This window comes from Rana temporaria, chromosome 12 (assembly GCF_905171775.1).
Source record: "Rana temporaria chromosome 12, aRanTem1.1, whole genome shotgun sequence".
Lineage (NCBI taxonomy): Eukaryota > Metazoa > Chordata > Amphibia > Anura > Ranidae > Rana > Rana temporaria.
In genome coordinates, this window is record NC_053500.1 from 122,666,335 (window position 1) to 122,689,142 (window position 22,808).

Genomic DNA, 22,808 nt, shown 5'->3' on the forward strand with positions numbered 1-22,808 from the left:
TTGAACAGAAAACAAGAATGATTTGCATTTAATGATCAATTAATTGCATTACTTAATGAGAATCATGCAGTTAATATAAGAAGAATGAGAAGTCTGGTAGGACAAAGAAGGACTATTGTATAAGGTGAACGGGAACCAACTTTTATCACTAATTAATATAAACCGGTCACCGACGTGGTGAAGCGGTTAAGTGGAATGCAATACATTTTAGATACAGTGGAACCTCGGATTACGAGTATAATCCGTTCCAGGAGAATGCTCGTAATCCAAAGTACTCGTATATCAAAGCGAGTTTCCCCATTGAAGTCAATGGAAATGAAAATAATTTGTTCCGCATTGACTTCAATAGCATGCAATACCGCATGTGGCCAGAGGCGGGGGGTGCCGGAGAGCCTCGGAAACAGCCGGAAAGGCCCAAGGACAGCTCGGCTGACCTCGACAAACCCCGGAAAGGCTTGGGAACGGAGTATTTCCACGTTTTTCCGAGCATTTCCAAGCGGCTCAGTTTGGCTCTGCTCCGGCGCCCCACCTCAGGCCAAACGTGGTACTGCACACCGCTTTGGCCTGAATCCTGCTTGTTTTGCAAGACAACACTCGCAAACCGAGTTAGGATTTTTTTAAATACAGTGCTCGTATTGCGAAACGCTCGTTAACCGCGTTACTTATGTAGCACTACCCCCGTAGGAGCTGCCCAATTGTATACTTTGATGTGCTTTTTTTTTAGACCACCTTCTTTGCTACTAACATGTAACATCCCTAAACTCCTCCACCACCTGTGAAAAATATTTGGGGGGGCATGTGACCATTTCCCCTTTACTCCCATTATATTTATTTATTTATTTATTAAAATTCTTAAAAGTACAAAAAAAAGTACAAAACGCAGTCAGTTACCCGTAGGCCTCGATGCGCCGAGAACAACAATACAGCAACAACCAAAAAAACACACACAGGCAGCGGAACAGATCAAATTTAAAATAGTAGCAGATCAAAGAAATATAAAAACCTATGTAATTCCATAGGCTAGACTGAAAAGCTCAGTTTTTAAAAGCTTCCTGAACTTAAAAAGATCATTCTCAAGCCTTAATTTTAGAGGCAGGGAGTTCCAAAACTGTGCTCCCTGGACCGCACTCGTCCTCCCTCCGCATTTTTTCTTACGAAATTTAGGAATCACCAAAGTTTCCAAATTAGCCGACCTTAAGGTACGGTTGGGCACATACTTGGTGAATTTTTCCTGCAGGTACACTGGCCCCTTGCCATGGGTAGCCCTGTGCACCATGCATCCAGTCTTAAACAGAACCCGTTCCTTCACGGGTAGCCAATGCAGGGCTCTCAGCGATGGCGTGATGTGGTCACGACGACCAACACCCGTGAGTAGCCTTGCAGCGGCATTCTGAATAAGCTGTAATTTGTGCATGATGTTATTAGGTAAACCCAGGTACAAAGCATTACAATAATCTAATCGACTTCCAATAATGGCATTGACCATGGAGATCTTATGCGATTCTTCAATGAAGCGAAAAGTCGACCTCAGGAGTTTCAAGTGGAAGTGACAAGAACTCACCACCTGGTTTACCTGTGGTCGTAGCGTCAATCTCTCGTCCAAGATGATTCCCAAATCCCTGACCTGGGTGACTGGCACTGGGACCGATGAAAACGAGTCCGGCCAGGTAGGGAAACCGCCCGACAGATGTAGTGTTTGGCATCTGAACAGTCCGGCCCGAACACTGGGGGCAAGAAAAAGGTCCATAGCCTGATATAGCGCTTAAACAGGGCTTTCTGCTTAAATCTGAATGGGGCAATGGGTATGCTGTGAAGATAAGTATTAGTAGCAGAAGAGATGAACTAGAGAACCTGTTACTCTTCCCCAAAATGATAACGTGACAGGTCCACTTTAAAAGTGGTGCAAATGTGGCATAACTTTGATTGCTTTCACATGAAATAAATGCGCAAAAATTAAAAAAAAAAATCTTCTAAGTTATGATTTAAATAAGCAATTTTATGCAAAGCTATTTTCTCATGTAACACCTGATTTAACAAATGTTAGCGCCTCAGGCTATTTGTCTTTTCTAATGTGGAAATTAGATGATCTCCTAAAGCAGACATCCAGAATTATTTGTTGTCATTGCCTACCCTCATTTAACTACTTCAGCCCCGGAAGTATTTGCCCCCTTAATGACCAGGCCATTTGTTCGATACAACACCGTGTCGCTTTAACTGACAATGGCGCGGTCGTGCGACACTGTACCCAAACAATTTTTTTTTGCCTTTTTTACCCACAGATAGAGATTTCTTTTGGTGGTATTTGATCACCTGTGCTATAAACAAAAAAAAATTAAGTGTATGTAGAGCTACAGACCAAGTCCACCAAGCCTCCCAAGTCAGCTGAGTCATCAAACATTCATAACATAGAATGCCACCTCGATAGCACACCCTGCTGGAGCAAGCTCAAACAGCAAGTGTCTGAGCTAGTACACAAAATCACAAAAATACAAAAAATACTACTACATTCCCATCCATGTATGGACTTGTAACAAACCTGTCAGATTTTTTTTTTCATACTGTCCATTTTCCCATCCTAGAGACACAGCATAGAGGAGATCTGTTCAAGTGAAGTGATAACCCCTATCGGATAGGTAAGGTAACACTATTTACATGTGTTTTCATTATTTGCTCAGGCTTGTGCAGGTGTACTGCTTTGAATAGCCATACCAGTGGTTTATTTTGTGCTTCCCTAGGCAAGCGTTAAATCAGACGACCCCCCCTCCTCTATGTAAATTTGCCCCACCCCTTCTTAAATTGAAGGATTACAAGCTCCAGTATGAATCCCTGAGCTCTCATGGGTTTAATGCTCGGACCTGTAGTCCTTCACTTTTGGGGTCACATCCCTAGATCTCACAGGTTCATGCTGGAACCTGTAGTCCCGTGAGGGCGCGCAGCGCGGCGATCGGTTATGCGGGGTGTCAGTCTGACACCTTGCATCTCCGATCTCGGTAAAGAGCCGCCTATGAGTGCCCAGTGCCGCCTATGAGTGCCCATCAGTGCCGCCTATGAATGCCCATCAGTGCCGCATACCAGCGCCACCTATCAGTGTCCATCAGTGCCGCCTATCAGTGCCGCCTCATCGGTGCCCATCAGTGCCACCTCATCGGTGCCCATCAGTGCCACCTCATCGGTGCCCATCAGTGCCACCTCATCGGTGCCCATCAGTGCCACCATATCAGTGCCCATAATCGAAGAAGAAATCTTACTTATTTACAAAAAAAATGAACAGAAAAAAAATAAAAAAAAAATTTTTTCAAAATTTTCGGTCTTTTATTAATTGTTGCGCAAAAATATAAAAAATCGCACAGGGGTTCTTATACCACCAAAAGAAAGCTCTATTTGTGGGAACAAAATTATAAAAAAAATTGTTTGGGTACAGTGTAGCATGACAGCGTAATTGTCATTCAAAGTGCGACAGCGCTAAAAGCTGAAAATTGGCTTGGGCTGGAAGGTGCGTAAGTGGCCGGTATGGAAGTGGTTACAGTGGTTATAAAGGCACATGTTTTTTTACCTTCATGCATTCTATGATTATCCTGAAGGGGAAACCCACACCAAATTTTTTTTTTAAATGGCATAGGGCCCCCCAATATCCACACAATGCCCTTTGAGTCTGGTATGGATCTTTAAAACAGAACCCCACTCCAAAATGAAAAAAAAAACAGCATGGGGTCACCCTCAAGGCTCTTTGGTGTGGTATGGATTTTGCGGGGGGGCCCCACGCCAAAAAACAAAATGGTATGGGGGGCCCCTAAAAATCCATACCTGACCCTTATCTGAGCATGCAGCCGGGCAGGTCAGGAAAGGAGGAGAGCGGCCCCTCCCTCCTGGACCATAACGCCCTCAACATGGGGGGTGCTTTGTGGCAGGGGGGACTCTGTGGCCCCCCCAAAGGACCTTGTCCCCATTCCGGGCTGCATGCTGGGATAAGGGTCTGGTATGGATTTTGGGGATAGGGCAAGCCGGTTTTTTTTTGGTGGCATGGGGGTTCCCCCCAAAATCCATACCAGACCGAAGGTCTAGTATGGTGTTGGGAGGGAACCCCACGCCATTTTTTTTATTTCAATTTGGCATGGAGTTCCCTTTCAAGATCCATACCAGACTCAAGATCCTCAGAGCACATGTGATTTCTATTCAAATCAATGAGCTGAAAGTCGGATCAATTAGGACGGCTCTCAGAGGGAACCATTGATTTTATTGAGGCTAAATGTGCATATACGCCAATGCAAAAAGCTACTAAAAATGTGTTTTTACAGCCACTTTTCTCTGGCTTTGCTGCCAGATAGACATGTGCACTGCCTATAAATGTGTTTTTTTTAGTTTCATTTGTCTGTTTGTTTTTTTCATTTTTCAGGTCATTCATTATGATTGGAATTCATTGTTTCGAACAAATTTGTAACTTCGGAAAAATTTGAATTCATTATGTTCCATTCGTTTAGATGCGGTATACGTAAATTAAAAATTTTGTAAATTAGAAAATTCGTAAATACGAAATAATAACTAACTATTAAATTATAGGTATAGGAATTTCCTATCAAATTTCGCTGTTTATGAACATAACGAATATGAATTTATCTGAAGTTACGAATGATCTGAAATTATGAATGCCACATCTAAACGAATGGAACGTAACAAATTAATAATAATAAATAATAATAATAATAATAATAATAATAATAATAAAAAGTTTTTATTATTATTATTTATTATAATTAATTTGTTACATTCCATTCGTTTGGATACGGCATTCGTTATTTCGGATAATTTGTGACTTTGGATAAATTCGTATTTGTTAGGTTCATTAACAGCCACATTTGAAAGGAAATTCCAATACCTATAATTTAATAGTTAGTAATAGTTATTATTATTAGTTATTTATTATTTCCGATTTTCAAATTTTCGGGTTTGCAAATTTTTGGATTTTCGTTCTTATTTTTGGAGTTTGTTCTTTTGAATTTTCGTGTTTTCATACTTATTTTCTGACTTTATAATTTTCGGATTTTTTGAATTTACAAATTTTCAAATTTATGAATGTACGAATTTTTGTTTTCATAAAAAATCGTTCATTCAAATATTTCCGAATTAACAAATTTGTCTAATTTCTTAAAAAAAAAAATGAATTTAGAACGAATTACACATGTCTACTGCCAGACTCATCCACCTTGCCAACCGCTCAGTGTCCATACCCCCTATCTGCCAATCCCTCCATTGGCTTCCCATTGCCCAACAAATAAAATTCAAAACTTTAACTATACCATCCAAAGCCATTCACAATTCTGCCCTGTGCTACATCACCAATCTTTTCTCCAAATATCACCCAAACCATCCTCTACGCTACTCCAAAGACTTCCTGCTCTCTATCCCCTTTTCTTCTCCTCCCATGCTCATTTTCAGGACTTCTACCGAGCCTCTCCCATCCTCTGGAACTCACTACCCCAATCTGTCCGGCTATTACCTACTCTGTCCACTTTTAGGCGATCCCTGAAAACTCATCTCTTCATGGAGGCCTATCCTGCCTTCAGCTAATAACGGAATCTTCTATTTCTCCCATCAATTCATCCCTCACACCTACCTTTTGATTCACCAGCCCCTCCCTATTAGATTGTAAGTCCCCATGAGCAGGCCCCTTCCAACCCTCTTGTATTGAATTTTATTGATGCTATATTGTCTGCCTTTATATTGTAAAGTGCTGCGCAAACTTTTGGTGCTATATAAATCCTGTATGGGCCAGATCCACGTACCTCTGCGTCGGGCGCAGCATGTCTAAGATACACTACGCCGCCGTAATTTTTTTTTCTTCGAATCCTCAAAGAATTTGCGCCGTAAGTTACGGCGGCGTAGTGTATCTTTGGCGGCGTAATGGCGCGCCATTCAAATCTCTGTGATGGGGGCGTGTTTTATGTAAATATGTTGTGACCCGACAAAAACAACGTTTTTTTTTAACTGCGGATGCGCCGTCTGTGGGGGTATCCCAGTGCGCATTTTCAAAATGAAACCGGAACCAGCCAATGCTTACGACGGTGACGTCATTCTACGCAAATTCCTATTCGCGAATGACTTACGCAAACGATGTAAAAAATTCAAAATTGGACGCGGGAACGACGGCCATACTTAACATTGAGTACGCCTCATAATAGCAGCTTTAACTATACGTCGGAAAAAAACGAACGCAAACGACGTAAAAACAATGCGCCGGCCAGACGTACGTTCGTGGATCGCCGTAACTAGCTAATTTGCATACTCGACGCGGAATTCAAGGAAACGCCACCGAGCGGCAGCGGAAAAATTGCAGCTTAGATCCGACGGCGTACTAAGATGTACGCCTGTCGGATCTAGCCGAGATGCCGTCGTATCTTGTTTTGAAGATACAAAACAAAGATACGACGCGCAAAATTTGAAATTGCGCGGCGTATCAAGAGACACGCCGGCGTAATACCTTTGTGGATCTGCCCCTGTATAATAATAATAATAATTTCTGCGGGTTTTAGCACCTAAAAAAATAACTTTTCTTCTTTTTTGTTGTTGTGTATTTATATATTGGGATGTGGTGCCATACATATAACGTAAATGCACTTTTAGACATGTTTATATGCATCAAGCATTTTTTTCGCTCAGATATTCCTCTCCTGAAGGTGATTTTTTTCCCCAACCTGTAAATTCTCCTTACTAATATGCCTGTAAAAAATGGCTACATGTGCATGGACACATAGGCTAGCATAGAGAGGCTGAATTTTTTTTTAATGCCTGAAAAAGAGGAGTTTTGTAAGCCCTGCGTGCAGAAGACCAAAATGGGAAATTGCCAGATTTTTGAACTGATCGTCTTTAATTCTGTGTCAAATCTATTTACATTTTGTCCTTTTTTTCAGTCTGCAGATGAAATGTACTTGATCGCTGTACACTTTGGAAATGCATGTTCAGTCCTTCCTCTCTCCATAATAAGTAATTCTTGTGCCCCAGTTACCCAAATTCAGAGACTCCGGGACAAGAGTACCAATTAGACCTGAAATCAGCAGTGCTGTAATGGCACAAGTCTGCCACTTGGGGCATGATAGACCCAGCACATAGTCCAAAGCAATGCAATAGCATACAGAGCAGAGAATGGCTGTATAGTCTTCTATCACTCTCAGTATTGTACACTATACACTGCCTTTAGACATTGGCAGGGTTAAAGTAGATATAATCTATAACTGCAAGACATTTAGCATGGTGTTTCATAATTGCCATTTTTCATTTAATACAGTTTTAAACATTTTCATCCTATTTTTGCATTGCAGTGCTGCTGATCTCCGCCATCCTTTTTTAACTACTTCTTCATACACTCACGCCAGCTTTGGTGGGGGCTCAATTGCTCGGCTTCCTGATCATGACAAAAGTGGACCATCCCTGTGCAATGTGTAGCCTTCACAATGTGACAAGGAGTTCAATGCAGGAGCACAGTTAGTTGTCACCAGGGCCGCCATCAGTACACCTGTAAGGGTCCCGGAGGTCCCCAGGGGCCCGGATTAAACCCCCCCTTTTTTATAAAAAAATAATATATTTTTTATATATTTTTTTATTTTATTATATATATATATATATATATATATATATATATATATATATATATATATATATATATATATATATATATATATATATATATATATATATATATATATATATATATTTATATTATATATGGCAACCCCCCTTTTATTTATAAAATTGTTCTTTTTATTTCTTTATATATATATATATATATATATATATATATATATATATATATATATATATATATATATTTTTTATTATTATTAAAGGGCCCAGAGGTCCCCAGGGCCCTGGATGGCAACCCTCCTTTTTTTTTTCCCTCTCTCTTTATAAATGTTTTTTTTTTTTTTTATTAAAGGGCCCAGAGTTCCCGGATGGCAACCCCCCTTTTTTGTAATTTCTTTTTATAAAAAATAATAATAATTTGTATATATAATATATATATTTTTTTATTAAAGGGCCCAGAGGTCCCCAGGGCTACCCCCCTTTATTTATATATATTTTTCTTTATTTCTTCTGTTTTTTGTAAAGGGGCCCCCCCCGCTTCTCAATTCGCGGCAGCCACCCCCCTTCTGCTTCTCAATTTCAGACGGCAGCACTCCCCCCCCCCGGTTCTCTTCTCCAGGGGGGCCCATGCCTGAAGCTGTGTAAGGGGGCCCCATAATTCCTGATGGCGGCCCTGGTTGTCACCCCCCATGATAGGAAGTGCCTGAACAAGGAGCTTCATGCCAGGATCACCAGGTATTTTTATAATGTAAGCTGTAGATTTAAAAAAGATTACTTTTGACATGACATTTAGGGTCCATTTACACTAGGCAGCAGGAAAAATGGCAGAACTGCTAGCAGAAAAAATGAACCAGCAGAATTTTAGCATTATGTATGTGCGTTTAGACACGTTTGCTCCCAAAACACTGGAAAAAATGTACACTTAAAAACTCTAAACACAGTCTTTACGCATACGTGCTGCCTTGGTGAGGGTAAGATGTGTTTATGTTTTTTTTCTTTTTTGTGTGTGTTCCTTCCCAATGGGTGGGATAGCTTTATTATTATCCATTGGACTAAGTGCATATTTTTTGGTTGGTTTATTATTTTCATTCATGTTCTTTTTTAATCTACGTGTTGCCTGTATATCTGGATTATATTGTATAATTTTTGTTTTAGAATGCTTATATTCCTGATTATATTGGTGTCCTTGGTCCTGATGAAGCAGCAAATCCCACGAAACACGTAACCAATATTGCATTATTTTAGGACGCATTTTACTTCATCTGCCTTTACTTTGAGATTATTTGCTGTTTTGGTGAGAGGGTAAGATGTGTTTTTTTTTTTTGTCTTTGTTTCTCCCCTATGGATGGAATAGCTTTTTTATTATTTTTTGGACTAAGTACATTTTTTTGTTAGTTTTCTTTTAATTATTATTATTATTCGTATTTGATCTATGTTATTGCCTGTATATTTTGGATTATATTATATAATTTTTTGTTTTAGGGTGCAAACATTTCTGATGATCAAGTCCTAATGAAATCGGTGTCTTTGGTCCTGATGAAGCAGCAGATCCTGAGAAACGCGTAGACAAATATTACCTTATTCTAGAATGCACTTTATGTCATCTGCCTTAACTGTGAGATTATGCCTGTTTAATCCTTCATTTGTGGTTGATAATTTTTAATCAATTCTGCGTTTAAATAAAATAAATTAAAGTTTTATATATGTTTTGGTTTTCATTTGCACACATGAAATCTCTTGGAAAGTCCTTGATTTACATGTTCTACTTGGGATGGTGCCATGGTGTTGTACATAAGTCCCACCACACCCGTTAAAAGAGGAGTTTGGCTTTTGTTTTTTAATCATACTCACCTAGGTGGATGCAGCATCTTGTCCCCCACCAGCTCTAAGACTGAGAACCGAGTGATCAAAGACCACTGATCGCTCGATTCAGAAGTGCTCCGTGAGCAGAGAGCCGGTGACTGTTAGGCCCCGTACACACCAGCGGATCTGTCCGATGAAAACGGTCCGCTGTACACACCATCAGACCAAAATCCCAGCGGAAAACAAGCGCGGTGACGTGTCGCGCCGTCGCCGCGACGATGAGGCGGCAACGTGCGCGGCTCTGGAAGTTCAATGCTTCCACGCATGCGTCGAAGTGATTCGACGCATGCGAGGGATGGCGGCCGCTCGGACATGTACGGTGAGTACAGGATTCCAGCGGACATGTTTCTTAGCATGCTAAGAAACATTTGTCCACCGCAAAACGGTCGGCTGGACAAATGTCCGCTGGAAACCTGTCCGCTCGGCCGTACAGACGACCAAACATGTCTGCTGAAACTGGTCCGCGGACCAGTTTCAGCAGACATGTTCGGTCGTCTGTACGAGGCCTTAATCACCGGCTCTCTGCTCTGCCCCCCTCCCCGCACTCACTGGAGCGCTGGGCTTCGGAGAGGGTGGGAGCGGTCAGCTCAGGCTCTCATCGACTCGCTTAGAGTTTGTGCCAGGTGCCGGTCCAGGGTCCTGGGTGGACCGGCTCTGTGACATCAGCCGACAGCGAGCTTCAGTCCGCTGTCTGCTGAAAACATGTTACAGGAGTGCTGAACGAATTGCACGCTTGTGATCCCCAGGAGAAGTACGGCCTTTGGCTGTACTTCTCTTTTAAGTATTTAAAGTGTAGGTTCACCCTAAAAACATGTATATACCATTCCATCCAGCATACTGCTGACATGTACAGTATGCTGGGGTTTTTTTTCGCTGTACATACCGCCGTATAGCTATTTTCCCCCCCCGGCTTCCGGGTAGTGGATCCCGCAGGACTGGGCATTCCTATTCAGAGACTAAGTGATTGACGTATGACAAAAGCTTCATCCCGCGCTTAATGCGCGTCACCAGTTTCCGAAAGAAGCCAAACGTCGGTGCGGAGGCGCCGTATAGCACCATATAGAGCCGACTCGCAGTTCGGCTTCTTTCGGAAACTGGTGACGCGCTTATGCGCCGGGGTGAATGACAGCGGGAGGAAGACCCTATTGTTCTGGGTGAATGTCATATGACGTTGCGCCTTTAAAAGCCACCAGGGGATCCGATGCGCGTGCCCGGCAGCCTCGATGGGCGCCGGGCACCCGCGATTGCCCAGTAACTGAGCAGGACCGTGGATCTGTGTGTGTAAACACACAGATCCACGTCTTGTCAGGGAGAGGGGACCGATGGTGTGTCCCTTGTACCATCGGTCACCTCCCCCAGTCACTCCCCTCCCCCCACAGTAAGAATCACTCCCTAGGGAATACATTAACCCCTTCCTCTCCCCTTAGAGTTAACCCCTTTCCTGCCAGTCACATTTATACAGTAATCAATGCATTTTTATAGCAGGGAGCGCTGTATAAATGTGAATGGTCCCAAAAATGTGTCAAAAGTGTCCGATGTGTCCGCCACAATATCGCAATCATGATAAAAATCACTGATCGCCGCCATTACTAGTAAAAAAAATAATAATAATAAAAATGCTATAAATCTATCCCCTATTTTGTAGACCCTATAACTTTTGCGCAAACCAATCAATATACGCTTATTACGATTTTTTTTACCGGCCTAAACTGAGAATAAAATTTGTTAAAAAAAATTAAAATTAAAAATGGATATTTATTTTAGCAAAAAGTAAAAAATATTGTGTTTTTTTCAAACTTGTCCCTCTTCTTTTGTTTATAGCGCAATAAATAAAAACCGCAGAGGTGATAAAATACCACCAAACGAAACCTCTATTTGTGGGAAAAAATAATAAAAAATGTATTTGGGTACAGTGCTGCATGACTGCGCAATTGGCATTCAAAGTGTGACAGCGCTGAAAGCTAAAAAAAATGGCATGGGCAGGAAGGGGGTGAAAGTGCCCTGTAGGCAAGTGGTTAAATAGGCTTTCAGAAAGTGCGCCAAAAATGCACAGCCTAATAGAAAGTCTATGAGACTGCAACTAAGATTTACAAAAACCTCAGATAAACCAAAACGCAGCACAGCAGTGTGAACTATTCTGCTGCGCGTTTTTGCTGCGTTTTCTGAAAGCGCACCAAAAATACAGCATGCAGGACTTTTCATACGCTTTCAAAAAGTGCGCCAAAAACACACAACCTAATAGAAAATCTATGGGACTGCAGGTAAAATGCTCATAGACAGTAGATAAAGCAAACCATAGCGCAGCAGTGTGAACTATTAGGTCGCACATTTTTGCTGCGTTTTCTGAAAGCGCACTAAAGATACAGCATGCAGGATTTTTCGTACACTTACAGAAAGTGCGGCAAAAACTTACAGCCTGATAGAAAATCTACTGCAACTAAAATGCGTCAAAACCACGGATAAACCAAACTGCAGCACAGCAGCATGAACTATTCAGGTGTGCGTTTTTAGAGTGTTTTCTGAAGGCGCACAATTGAGTTTTCAGACGCTTTCAGAAAGTGAGCCAAAAACGTGCGACCTAATAGCTAAACTGCGTGCAAACCGTAGATAAATCAAACCACAGCGCAGCAGTGTAAACTATCCAGTTACACATTTTTGGCACAGTTTCTAAAAGCGCACTAAAGATACAACATTCTGCGTTCAGAAAGTGCGCCAAAAACAAGCAACCTAATAGAAAATCTATGGGACTGCAGCTAAAACTTGTGAAAACGGCGGCTAAACCAAACCGCAGCGCAGCAGTATGAAGTATTTGATCGCACAATTTTGGTGCGTTTTCTTAAAATGCATCAAAGATACAACATGTAGGGCTTTTTGTACGCTTCCAGAACGTGCATTAAAACTGCACAACCTAATAGAAAATCTATCGGACTGCAGCTAAAATGTGCGAAAACTGCAGGTAAACCAAACTGCAGCGCACCAGTGTGAAGTATTAGGTTGCACATTTTTGCTAGGTTTTCTGAAAGCGCACTAAAGATACAACATGCATGCAGGACTTTTAGTACGCTTTCAGAAAGTGCGCCAAAAACACAAAACCTAATAGAAAATCTATGGGACTGCAGCTAAAATGTGCGAAAACTGCAGGTAAACCAAACCGCAGAGCACCAGTATGAAGTATCAGGTCGCACATTTTTGCTAGGTTTTCTGAAAGCGCACTAAAGATACAACATGCAGGACTTTCCGTACGCTTTCAGAAAGTGCACCAAAACCGTACAACCTAATGCCGTGTACACACGATCGTTTTTTTTTCGATGAAAAAAGTCAGATGGACTTTTGTCATCGGAATAAACGACCGTGTGTGGGCCCCATCAGACTTTTTTTCCATCGGTGTAAAAAAATAGAACATGTTTTAATTTTTTCCGATGAAAAAAAAAAACGATAGGAAATTCCGATCGTCTGTGTGGAATTCCATCGGAGAAAAATCCACGCATGCTCAGAATCAATTTGACGCATGCTCGGAAGCATTGAACTTCATTTTTCTCGGCTCGTCGTAGTGTTTTACGTCACCGCGTTTTGGATGAAAGTCAGCTTCATCGGAATTCCGACGGTAAATTCCATCGGATTTTATTTCATCGGAAATCCGATCGTGTGTACACGGGATCATAGAAAATCTATGGGACTGCAGCTAAAATGCGTGAAAACGGCGGCTAAACCAAACCGCAGCGCAGCAATATGAAGTATCGGGTCGTCTGTTTTTGGCGCATTTTCTGAAAACGCACCAAAGATACAACATGCAGGACTTTTCGTACGCTTTCAGAAAATGCGGCGAAACCTCACAACCTAATAGACAATCTATGGGACTACAGCTAAACTACGCGAAAATGTCGGGTAAACCAAACCGCAGCGCAGCAATATGAAGCATCGGGTCGTCTGTTTTTGGCGCGTTTTCTGAAAACGCACCAAAGATACAACATGCAGGACTTTTCGTACACTTTCAGAAAGTGCGCCTAAAAAAAAACCTATGGGACTGCAGCTAAAATGTGCGAAAACCGCAGGGAAACCAAACCGCAGCACACCAGTATAAAGTATCAGGTCGCACATTTTTGCTAGGCTTTCTGAAAGCGCACCAAAGATACAACATTCAGGACTTTTTTAGGCTTTCAGAAAGTGCGCCAAAAACACACAACCTAATAGAAAATCTCTGGGACTGCAGCTAAAACTCGTAAACATGGCGGCGAAACCGAACAGCAGCGCAGCAGTACGAATTATCGGGTCGTACGTTTTTGGCGCGTTTTCTGAAAACGCACAAAAGATACAACATGCAGGGCTTTTCATACGCTTTCAGAAAGTGCGGCGAAACCTCACAACCTAATAGACAATCTATGGGACTACAGCTAAACTACGCGAAAATGTCGGCTAAACCAAACCGCAAGCGCAGCAATATGAAGTATCGGGTCGTACGCTTTTGGCGCGTTTTCTGAAAACACACCAAAGATACAACATGCAGGGCTTTTCGTACGCTTTCAGAAAATGCGGCGAAACCTCACAACCTAATAGACAATCTATGGGACTACAGCTAAACTATGCGAAAATGTCGGCTAAACCAAACCGCAGCGCAGCAATATGAAGTATCGGGTGGTCCGTTTTTGGTGCGTTTTCTGAAAACGCACCAAAGATACAACATGCAGAGCTTTTTGTATGCTTTCAGAAAGTGCGGCAAAACCTCACAACCTAATAGACAATCTATGGGACTACAGCTAAACTACGCAAAAATGTCGGCTAAACCAAACCGCAGCGCAGCAATATGAAGTATCGGGTCGTACGTTTTTGGCGCGTTTTCTGAAAACACACGAAAGATACAACATGCAGGGCTTTTCGTACACTTTCAGAAAGTGCGGCAAAACCTCACAACCTAATAGACAATCTATGGGACTACAGCTAAACTACGCGAAAATGACGGCTAAACCAAACCGCAGCGCAGCAATATGAAGTATCGGGTCGTCCGTTTTTGGCGCGTTTTCTGAAAACGCACCAAAGATACAACATGCAGGGCTTTTCGTACGCTTTCAGAAAGTGCGGCGAAACCTCACAACCTAATAGACAATCTATGGGACTACAGCTAAACTACGCGAAAATGTCGGCTAAACCAAAACGCAGCGCAGCAATATGTAGTATCGGGTTGTACGTTTTTGGCGCGTTTTCTGAAAACACACCAAAGATACAATATGCAGAGCTTTCCGTACACTTTCAGAAAGTGCGCCTAATAGAAAACCTATGGGACTGCAGCTAAAATGTGCGAAAACCGCAGGTAAACCAAACCGCGTATAAAGTATCAGGTCGCACATTTTTGCTAGGCTTTCTGAAAGCGCACCAAAGATACAACATTCAGGACTTTTTTAGGCTTTCAGAAAGTGCGCCAAAAACACACAACCTAATAGAAAATCTCTGGGGCTGCAGCTAAAACTCGCAAAAACAGCGGTCGAAACCAAACGGCAGTATAAAGTATCGGGTCGTCTGTTTTTGGCGCGTTTTCTGAAAACGCACCAAAGATACAACATGCAGGGCTTTTCGTACGCTTTCAGAAAGTGCGCCTAATAGAAAACCTATGGGACTGCAGCTAAAATGTGCGAAAACCGCAGGTAAACCAAACCGCGTATAAAGTATCAGGTCGCACATTTTTGCTAGGCTTTCTGAAAGCGCACCAAAGATACAACATTCAGGACTTTTTTAGGCTTTCAGAAAGTGCGCCAAAAATGTATGAAAACGCAGCGCTCAGATATGAACAGTTAAATAGCATTTAAAGGGGACTATTTTGCAATGCGCTTTTGATGCGCTGAGCAGGTGCGGATTTAGCGTGGCCAAAGCTCACAGATGTGAACAAGCCGTTATTGTTCAAAGAGTTACATTGACCGAAAATAATCCAAAATACTTGTTATCGGACTTTCCGACCCCTAGTGCTATTGTTCACTTGTTGCAGGGAGCAGTCATCCCTAAAATATCATTGTGTTGCAGTATAAAGGCTTCTAAAAAAAACAACAAAAAAAAACAAGCGCTTCTTTTATCCAGCCCAACGCACTAACGCAACTTCACCAATCATTCCCCCCCCATATAGGGAACCTTCCTGGATGTCATGATTCCTTAGCGCTGCTCCTGTTGCTGCATTTAATATCCTCCCTATATGACTACAACATGCAATGTTGAAGATTTGGGCTGATGGTTTAACCCTTGCAGGCTGCGTTGCAGTGCAGCTGGCGGCTGCTGGCAGGGAGGGGAGGGAGGAGAGGAAGGCAGGCATTAGGGCTCCGGGGAAATCTTTAAACTGTTCTCTCTCTCGCTCTCTCTCAATCCTTCCTCGATCAGTTAAAGCCACTTCAGTTGCAAGCACGGCATCTGAGCAACAGCGGCGGTGTAGCTAACAAGTAAACTGCAGCCTATGCCAACCCTTCTCCCTTGCCTAGCTGCCGTTGCCCTCACCTTTGCAGGCATGTCTATAGGATGTTAACCCCCCTCGCTTTGGTGGATACTCTCCGCAGGTGACAATGCATGGGTCTCTCTGTCAGCTCATCCTGGTACTCCTCCAGCTCTTACGTACTGCAAGAGGAGAGGTATCTGCAGGTAATGTAAACTTTACTGGTCTTCTTCAAATGCCTTCTGAGTAGAATCTGTCTCTGCTCCAGCTAAGCAATGGCTGCATGCATTAACTTACTAAGCGTACATATAGCGGTTAACGTTTCAACTGTCACACTTTTTTTTTTCTACAGTAGAAGAAAGTGTTAGCTGCCCATTGATCTGACTTAACAGGACAGGTACAGTGCTGGCTCCACCAATGCACCTTGCCTGCTTGTTATCATGGTACAGTCAGTTTTGGGGGGGGCTGTCAAAATGTCTAGAAGTATCCTGATTGCAGATTGCCAGGACAGGACGAGTTCATTGCTGGCTACGATGCCCAAAGATGGACCCTTCCCTTCTGTTGTTAAGGTAGAATTCAATTGTTTTGGGTTCAGTTTGTGGATTGTCAGGACAGGGCAGCCACAGTGTTGAGTTGTGATTGTATAAAGACGTATCTGGCTTTCTGTTTTCGAAGTAGAATTAAACAGTTTTGTGTTTGAAATGCAGAATGCCAGGAAAGGAGAGTAAAGTGTTGGGTTGTGATGTTCAAAAATGCCCCTGAGTACAGGTGCGGTGTTAGGTTGTGATGTCCAAAAACACCCCTGAGGACAGGTACGGTGTTAGGTTGTGATGTCCAAAAACACCCTTGAGGACAGGTACAGTGTTGGGTTGTGACGTCTAAAGACGTACCTGAGGACAGGTACAGCGTTGGGTTGTGACGTCTAAAGACGTATCTGAGGACAGGTACAGAGTTGGGTTGTGACGTCTAAAGACGTACCTGAGGACAGGTACAGTGTTGGGTTGTGACGTCTGAAGACGTACCTGAGGACAGGTTCAGTGTAAGGTTGTAAAGTCCAAAAGCATACCCATCTTTGTACTATCAAGGTAGAATAAAAAAAAAATAGGATTTAATGTTAGATTGCCAGGACAGGTACAATGTTGGGTTGTGATGTATAAAGACATACCTGAGGACAGGTTCAGTGTTAGGTTGTGATGTCCAAAAGCATACCCATCTTTGTACTATAAAGGTAGAATACAACTATTTTAGGATTTAATCTTAGATTGCCAGGACAGGACAGGTACAATGTTGGGTTGTGATGTCTAAAGACGCACCTGAGGACAGGTACACTGTTGGGTTGTGATGTCCAAAGACATACCTGAAGACAGGTTCAGTGTTGGGTTATGATGTCCAAAATTATACCCATCTTTGTATTATCAAGGTAGAATTAAACAATTTTTGGATTTAATTGTAGACTGCCAGGACAGATTGGCAGGGCAGGACAGGTACAATATCCGGTTGTGATGTCCAGAGATACATCCGTCTTTGTATTATCAAGTTAGAAGAAGTACATTGTTTTAGATTTAGATGGCAGATTGCCAGGACAGGACAGGTACACTGTTGGGTTGTGATGTCCAAAGACGTACCTGAAGACAGGTTCAGTGTTGGGTTATGATGTCCAAAAGTATACCCATCTTTGTATTATCAAGGTAGAATTAAACAATTTTTGGATTGGCAGGGCAGGACAGATTGGCAGGGCAGGACAGATTGGCAGGGCAGGACAGGTACAATATCGGGTTGTGATGTCCAGAGATACATCCGTCTTTGTATTATCAAGTTAGAAGAAGTACATTGTTTTAGGTTTAGATGGCAGATTGCCAGGAACACCGTTGGGTTGTGATTTATGTCCAAACATGCACCTGGTTATCTAATTTAAAGGTAAAATTTGACTGTTTTGGGTTCTAACAGCAAATTTCCTATTGCTTTGTCCTGGACCTATGTCTGTAGTCAAGATAGAATTCAACTGTTATGGGATGGGTTACTTTAAATGTAAAGAAATATTCATATTCAGGTTGCGGATTGCCAGGACACAAAAGGTACATTGCTGGGTCTTATGTCCAGAGATGGACCTGTCTTTCTGATGATGATGATGGTTGTAGAATGCCAGGACAGGACAGGTGCATTACTGGCTGTGATGTCCAAACATGAACCTGTCCTGTTTTCAACATAGAATCAGCTTTGGCTTCCCTAAAATGAAAAGAACTATTTCGATTGCGGATTGTCAGGACACAACAGGTCTTATGTGCAAAGATAGACCCATCTTTCTGAAGTCATGGTAGAATCGAATTGTTTTGGTTCTGATTTAAGATTGCCAGGACAGTGCATTGCTGCGTTTGATGTAAAAAAAAAAAAAAAAGCACCTGTCTCTTTCTGTTATCAAGGTAGCTTTGGGTTCCTTTAAATGTAATGGAGTATTTAGATTACAGGTCACCAGGACAGGCAGAATTCTAGATGTGATGTTCAAAGCTGCCCTCTATTTTCGAGGCAATCAACCTGTTTTTGGTGTAAATGTAAAGTAGTATTGCAGATTACCAGGACAAGACTAATCAGAGCTGGGTTTCTGTATAATGCCAAGTATATAAGTCGTGGATCAGACCCTGCTGAATCTCTATGTAATATTCAGAACCCTACTGATTACTAAGGTAGCATTGGAAAGGACTATTTTCTGTGTAAATATCCAGTGATGTACTGTCTATACTGTAGAGTAGCAGGAGAGCATCAGTGTGGGTTAGCTGGCTTCCATATACTGTCCAGCAAAGCCATGACCGTGGACTGTCAGGACAGGATCAGAGCTGCTGAGTTTATATAAAATGTTCAAGAATATATACTATGTATTAGTCCTGGACAACGTTGGGTTTCGATATAATGTCCAAGGACTGGGTCACACAGTGATGAATGTAGAATGTTCAGTGATATGGTCAGTCCTGTTGGGATATTATGGAATGCCCAGCAGTCTTTTTAACTGTATATTAATATGTTCTGCTTGGGTTTACTACAAACTGATTTTGCGACTGTACATAAAAAAGGCGAAAAATATTTTAACTGTATATGTCAAAGAATGTTTTGTAGAGACAATGACGTTGAATAATTTCATGATGTATGATTGATATAAAATGTTTTCAATGAACGGAACCTATAGAATCTAGAGTCTGCCTGTACTTAAACTATATTTGTCATTTTACATTTTACCCTTTATGCTGTTGAGGATAGAAAAGATGTGCATGTATGTATATGTGTATGTATATACTGTGTATATATATATATATATATATATATATATATATATATATATATATACAATATATATATATATATACTTTGACTAAGAGCGTCTGCTGTAAGCATTCCATCCTTATAGCAAGGTGTATAACTGCTGTGGAAGTTGCAGTAAGTTCCAGACTGGAGATACCCTTGTGCCCTCATGGTGTGATAAGTCAGTAAAGTGTAGGCATGTATAACATGAAAAACAGGGCGATATTGGCATAATGCCAGGATTTAGGGGTACAAAATTAATTCTGGTAGAAATCACAGGGGGTGGCACTGCAGCTTGTTAGACACTAATAATCAGACCCTCACAAGATCCCCATGACTTGATCAACCTTGAAACACTTGTATGTCATGACAGCCAGGACAAGATTGGCATAATACTGGGATTTAGGGGTATAAAATTAAGTCTGTTTGATGCCAAAGAGGGTGGTAGCTTATCAGAAAATACTCAGACCTTTATAAGATCCCCCATTACTTGATCAACCTTTAACACTCAAGACAAGATTGGCATAATGCCAGGATTTAGGGGTACAAAATGAATTCTGGTAGAAATCAAAGGGGGTGGCAGCTTGTTAGACACTAATAATCAGACCCTCACAAGATCCCCCATGACTTGATCAACCTTCAAACACTTGTATGTCATGAAAGCCAAAACAAGATTGGCATAATACTGGGATTTAGGGGTATAAAATTAAGTCTGTTTTTATGCCAAAGAGGATGGTATCTTATTAGAAAATACTCAGACCTTTATAAGATCCCCCATTACTTGATCAACCTTTAACACTCAGGACAAGATTGGCACAATGCCAGGATTTAGGGGTACAAAATTTATTCTGGTCGAAATCAAAGGAAGTGGTAGCTTGTTAGGAAATAATCAGACCCTTATAAGATACTCAGACCTATAGGTGTGTGCAGCCTATTGCATTAGGGTGTGCGCCACAGAGCACAAACATACACGCATGTATATCAGTAGAGCAAAGATTGGTGTCGGTAGGGCAGTGGACAGTGTTTTTTTTTTTGTTTTATTATTATTTTTTTTACAATTTTTTTCTAGGAGCCCTGTTATGGGGCTTTGGTGAAATATCTAGGATCTAAATAGACCCCAGATGTCTTACTTTTGAGACGGAGAAAGAAATTGAAGACAGAGATTCCCCAGTCCCTTTCTCAGCAGCCTGAAGTAAACATAGTTTACTATGCTTCAGTCAAGAATAAAGACAAGAGCGATCAGTACAGATCACTCACTGCGTTCACTCAGAAAATGAAGTCTGGTTAAAAAAATATTTAACAGCCCCTCCCCCGATCCTGAGAGGAGGGAAGCTGGCAGCACTGCAGGAGGGAGATGAAAAGAGGGGGAATCAGCAACACACAGGGTGATTAGGGTGCAGGGGCGGACTGACCATTGGGGCTCTCGGGCAGTGCCCGAGGGCCCCATGCCACTAGGGGGCCTCATCAGGGTTGCCAGGCTCAATAAAACCAGGGACAATATGTAGAAATCTGTGTTTTTTTAACATCTTTCCCTGATATGTCCAAAACCAACATGCTTTTTGATGCACTGCCTCATGGTGTTGTGGCCATCTGTAAGCCTGTGGGCCCCATAATCTTCTATTGCCCGGGGGCCCCATGAGTTGTCAGTCCGCCCCTGTTAGGGTGTGCCCAGGCACACCTGGCACACCCTGTGCGCACACCTATGCTCAGACCCCTATTAGATCCCCATGACTTGATCAACCTTCAAACACTTGTATGTCATGACAGCCAGGACAAGATTGGCATAATGACGGGAATTAGGGGTACAAAATAAATTCTGGTTGAATTCAAAGGGGGTGGTAGCTTATTAGAAAATACTCAGACCTTTATAAGATCCCCATTACTTGATCAACCTTTAAACTCTTCTGTGACATGACATGACACTCAGGACAAGATTGGCATAATGCCAGGATTTAGGGGTACAAAATTAATTCTGGTCGAAATCAAATGAATTGGTAGCTCGTTAGGAAATAATCAGACCCTTATGAGATACTCAGACACCTATAAGATTCTCCTATGACTTGATCAGTCTTCAAACACTTGCATGACATAATATGACAGACATGACAAGATTGGTATAATGCCAGGATTTAGGGGTACAAAATGAATTCTGGTCGAAATCAAAGGGGATGGAAGCTTGTTATAAAATAAGATCCCCTATGACTGATCAACCTTCAAACACTTTGGGTTATTCTCCCATATAAGTCAAATGCAGAGAAAACCTTGCTTGTAGGTTTGTTGGGCCCCGTATACAGGGCAGCTAAGGAATATTTGGCATCATAACCAGAGACAAATAAACAAAATGAAAGCAGGTGGTAGTTTGTTGGTAGGGTTGTCCCGATACCGATACCAGTATCGGGACCGATACCGAGTATTTGCGGGAGTACTTGTACTCCCGCAAATACCCCCGATACCTAAATAGAATACTTGAGCGGCGGGAAATACTACAGCTATTCAAATGAAAGCTGTAATGTTCCCCGCACACTGTTTAACCAACGCGGGGGCGGCATCTAGGTATGGGGGGACTTGGCTGGATATAGGGGGGACATGGCTGGATATAGGGGGGACATGGCTGGATATAGGGGGGACATGGCTGCATATAGGGGGGACATGGCTGCATATAGGGGGGACATGGCTGGATTTATGGGGGACATGGCTGCATATAGGGGGGACATGGCTGCATATAGGGGGGACATGGCTAGATTTATGGGGGACATGGCTGGATATAAGGGGGGGACATGGCTGCATATAGGGGGGACATGGCTAGATTTATGGGGGACATGGCTGCATATAGGGGGGACATTGCTGCATATAGGGGGGACATGGCTGGATATAGGGGGAACATGGCTGGATATATGGGGGACATGGCTGCATATAGGGGGACATGGCTGCATATAGGGGGGACATGGCTGCATATAGGAGGGACATGGCTGCATATAGGGGGGACATGGCTGCATATAGGAGGGACATGGCTGCATATAGGGGGGACATGGCTGCATATAGGGGGGACATGGCTGCATATGTGAGGGGACATGGCTGCATATGTGGGGGGACATGGCTGCATATATGGGGGACATTGCTGCATATGTGGGGGGACATGGCTGCATATGTGGGGGGACATGGCTGCATATGTGGGGGGGACATGGCTGCATATGTGGGGGGACATGGCTGCATTTGTGGGGGGACATGGCTGCATTTGGGGACACATTTAAAAAAAAGTATCGGTATTTGGTATCGGCGAGTACTTGAAAAAAAGTATCGGTACTTGTACTCGGTCCTAAAAAAGTGGTATCGGGACAACCCTACTTGTTGGAAAATTATCAGACCTTTATGAGATCCCCCATTACTTGGTAAGCCTTCGAACACAATAGGGTTTGCTCCCATATAACATATAACTCCCATATAACTGAAATAACTTAAATACAGAAGCATTGCTTGTAGGGTTTGATGGACCTAATATAGAGGGCAGCTAAGGAATATTTGGCATCAAATCTAGATGCACATTAAAGTGAGTGTAAACCTCAGACATTAAATATAAACAAACCATATCCTTCTATGGTGTGTATTTGTCTCAATCCAGAGAACTAAATGCCTACTTCTTCATTCCTCTGCTATCAGCATGGGTCACTTCTGA

At 42.3% G+C, this 22,808-nt stretch overlaps 1 protein-coding gene across 13 annotated transcripts in view; it reads left to right on the top strand.

The window, feature by feature from the left end:
- Window positions 1-15,734: 15,734 nt before the first annotated feature.
- Window positions 15,735-22,808, top strand: part of PTPRT (protein tyrosine phosphatase receptor type T) — a 474,386-nt gene continuing 467,312 nt past the window's right edge. For 5 of the 13 annotated variants that reach the window (XM_040330464.1, XM_040330465.1, XM_040330468.1 and 2 more), the window contains exon 1: window positions 15,736-16,050. In XM_040330464.1, coding sequence (XP_040186398.1) covers window positions 15,975-16,050 — 76 coding nt within the window. In that variant the 5' untranslated portion in view covers window positions 15,736-15,974. Of the gene's footprint in view, window positions 16,051-22,808 lie in introns of all 13 variants that reach the window. The other 8 variants (XM_040330467.1, XM_040330469.1, XM_040330475.1 and 5 more) reach the window with 3 other exon arrangements.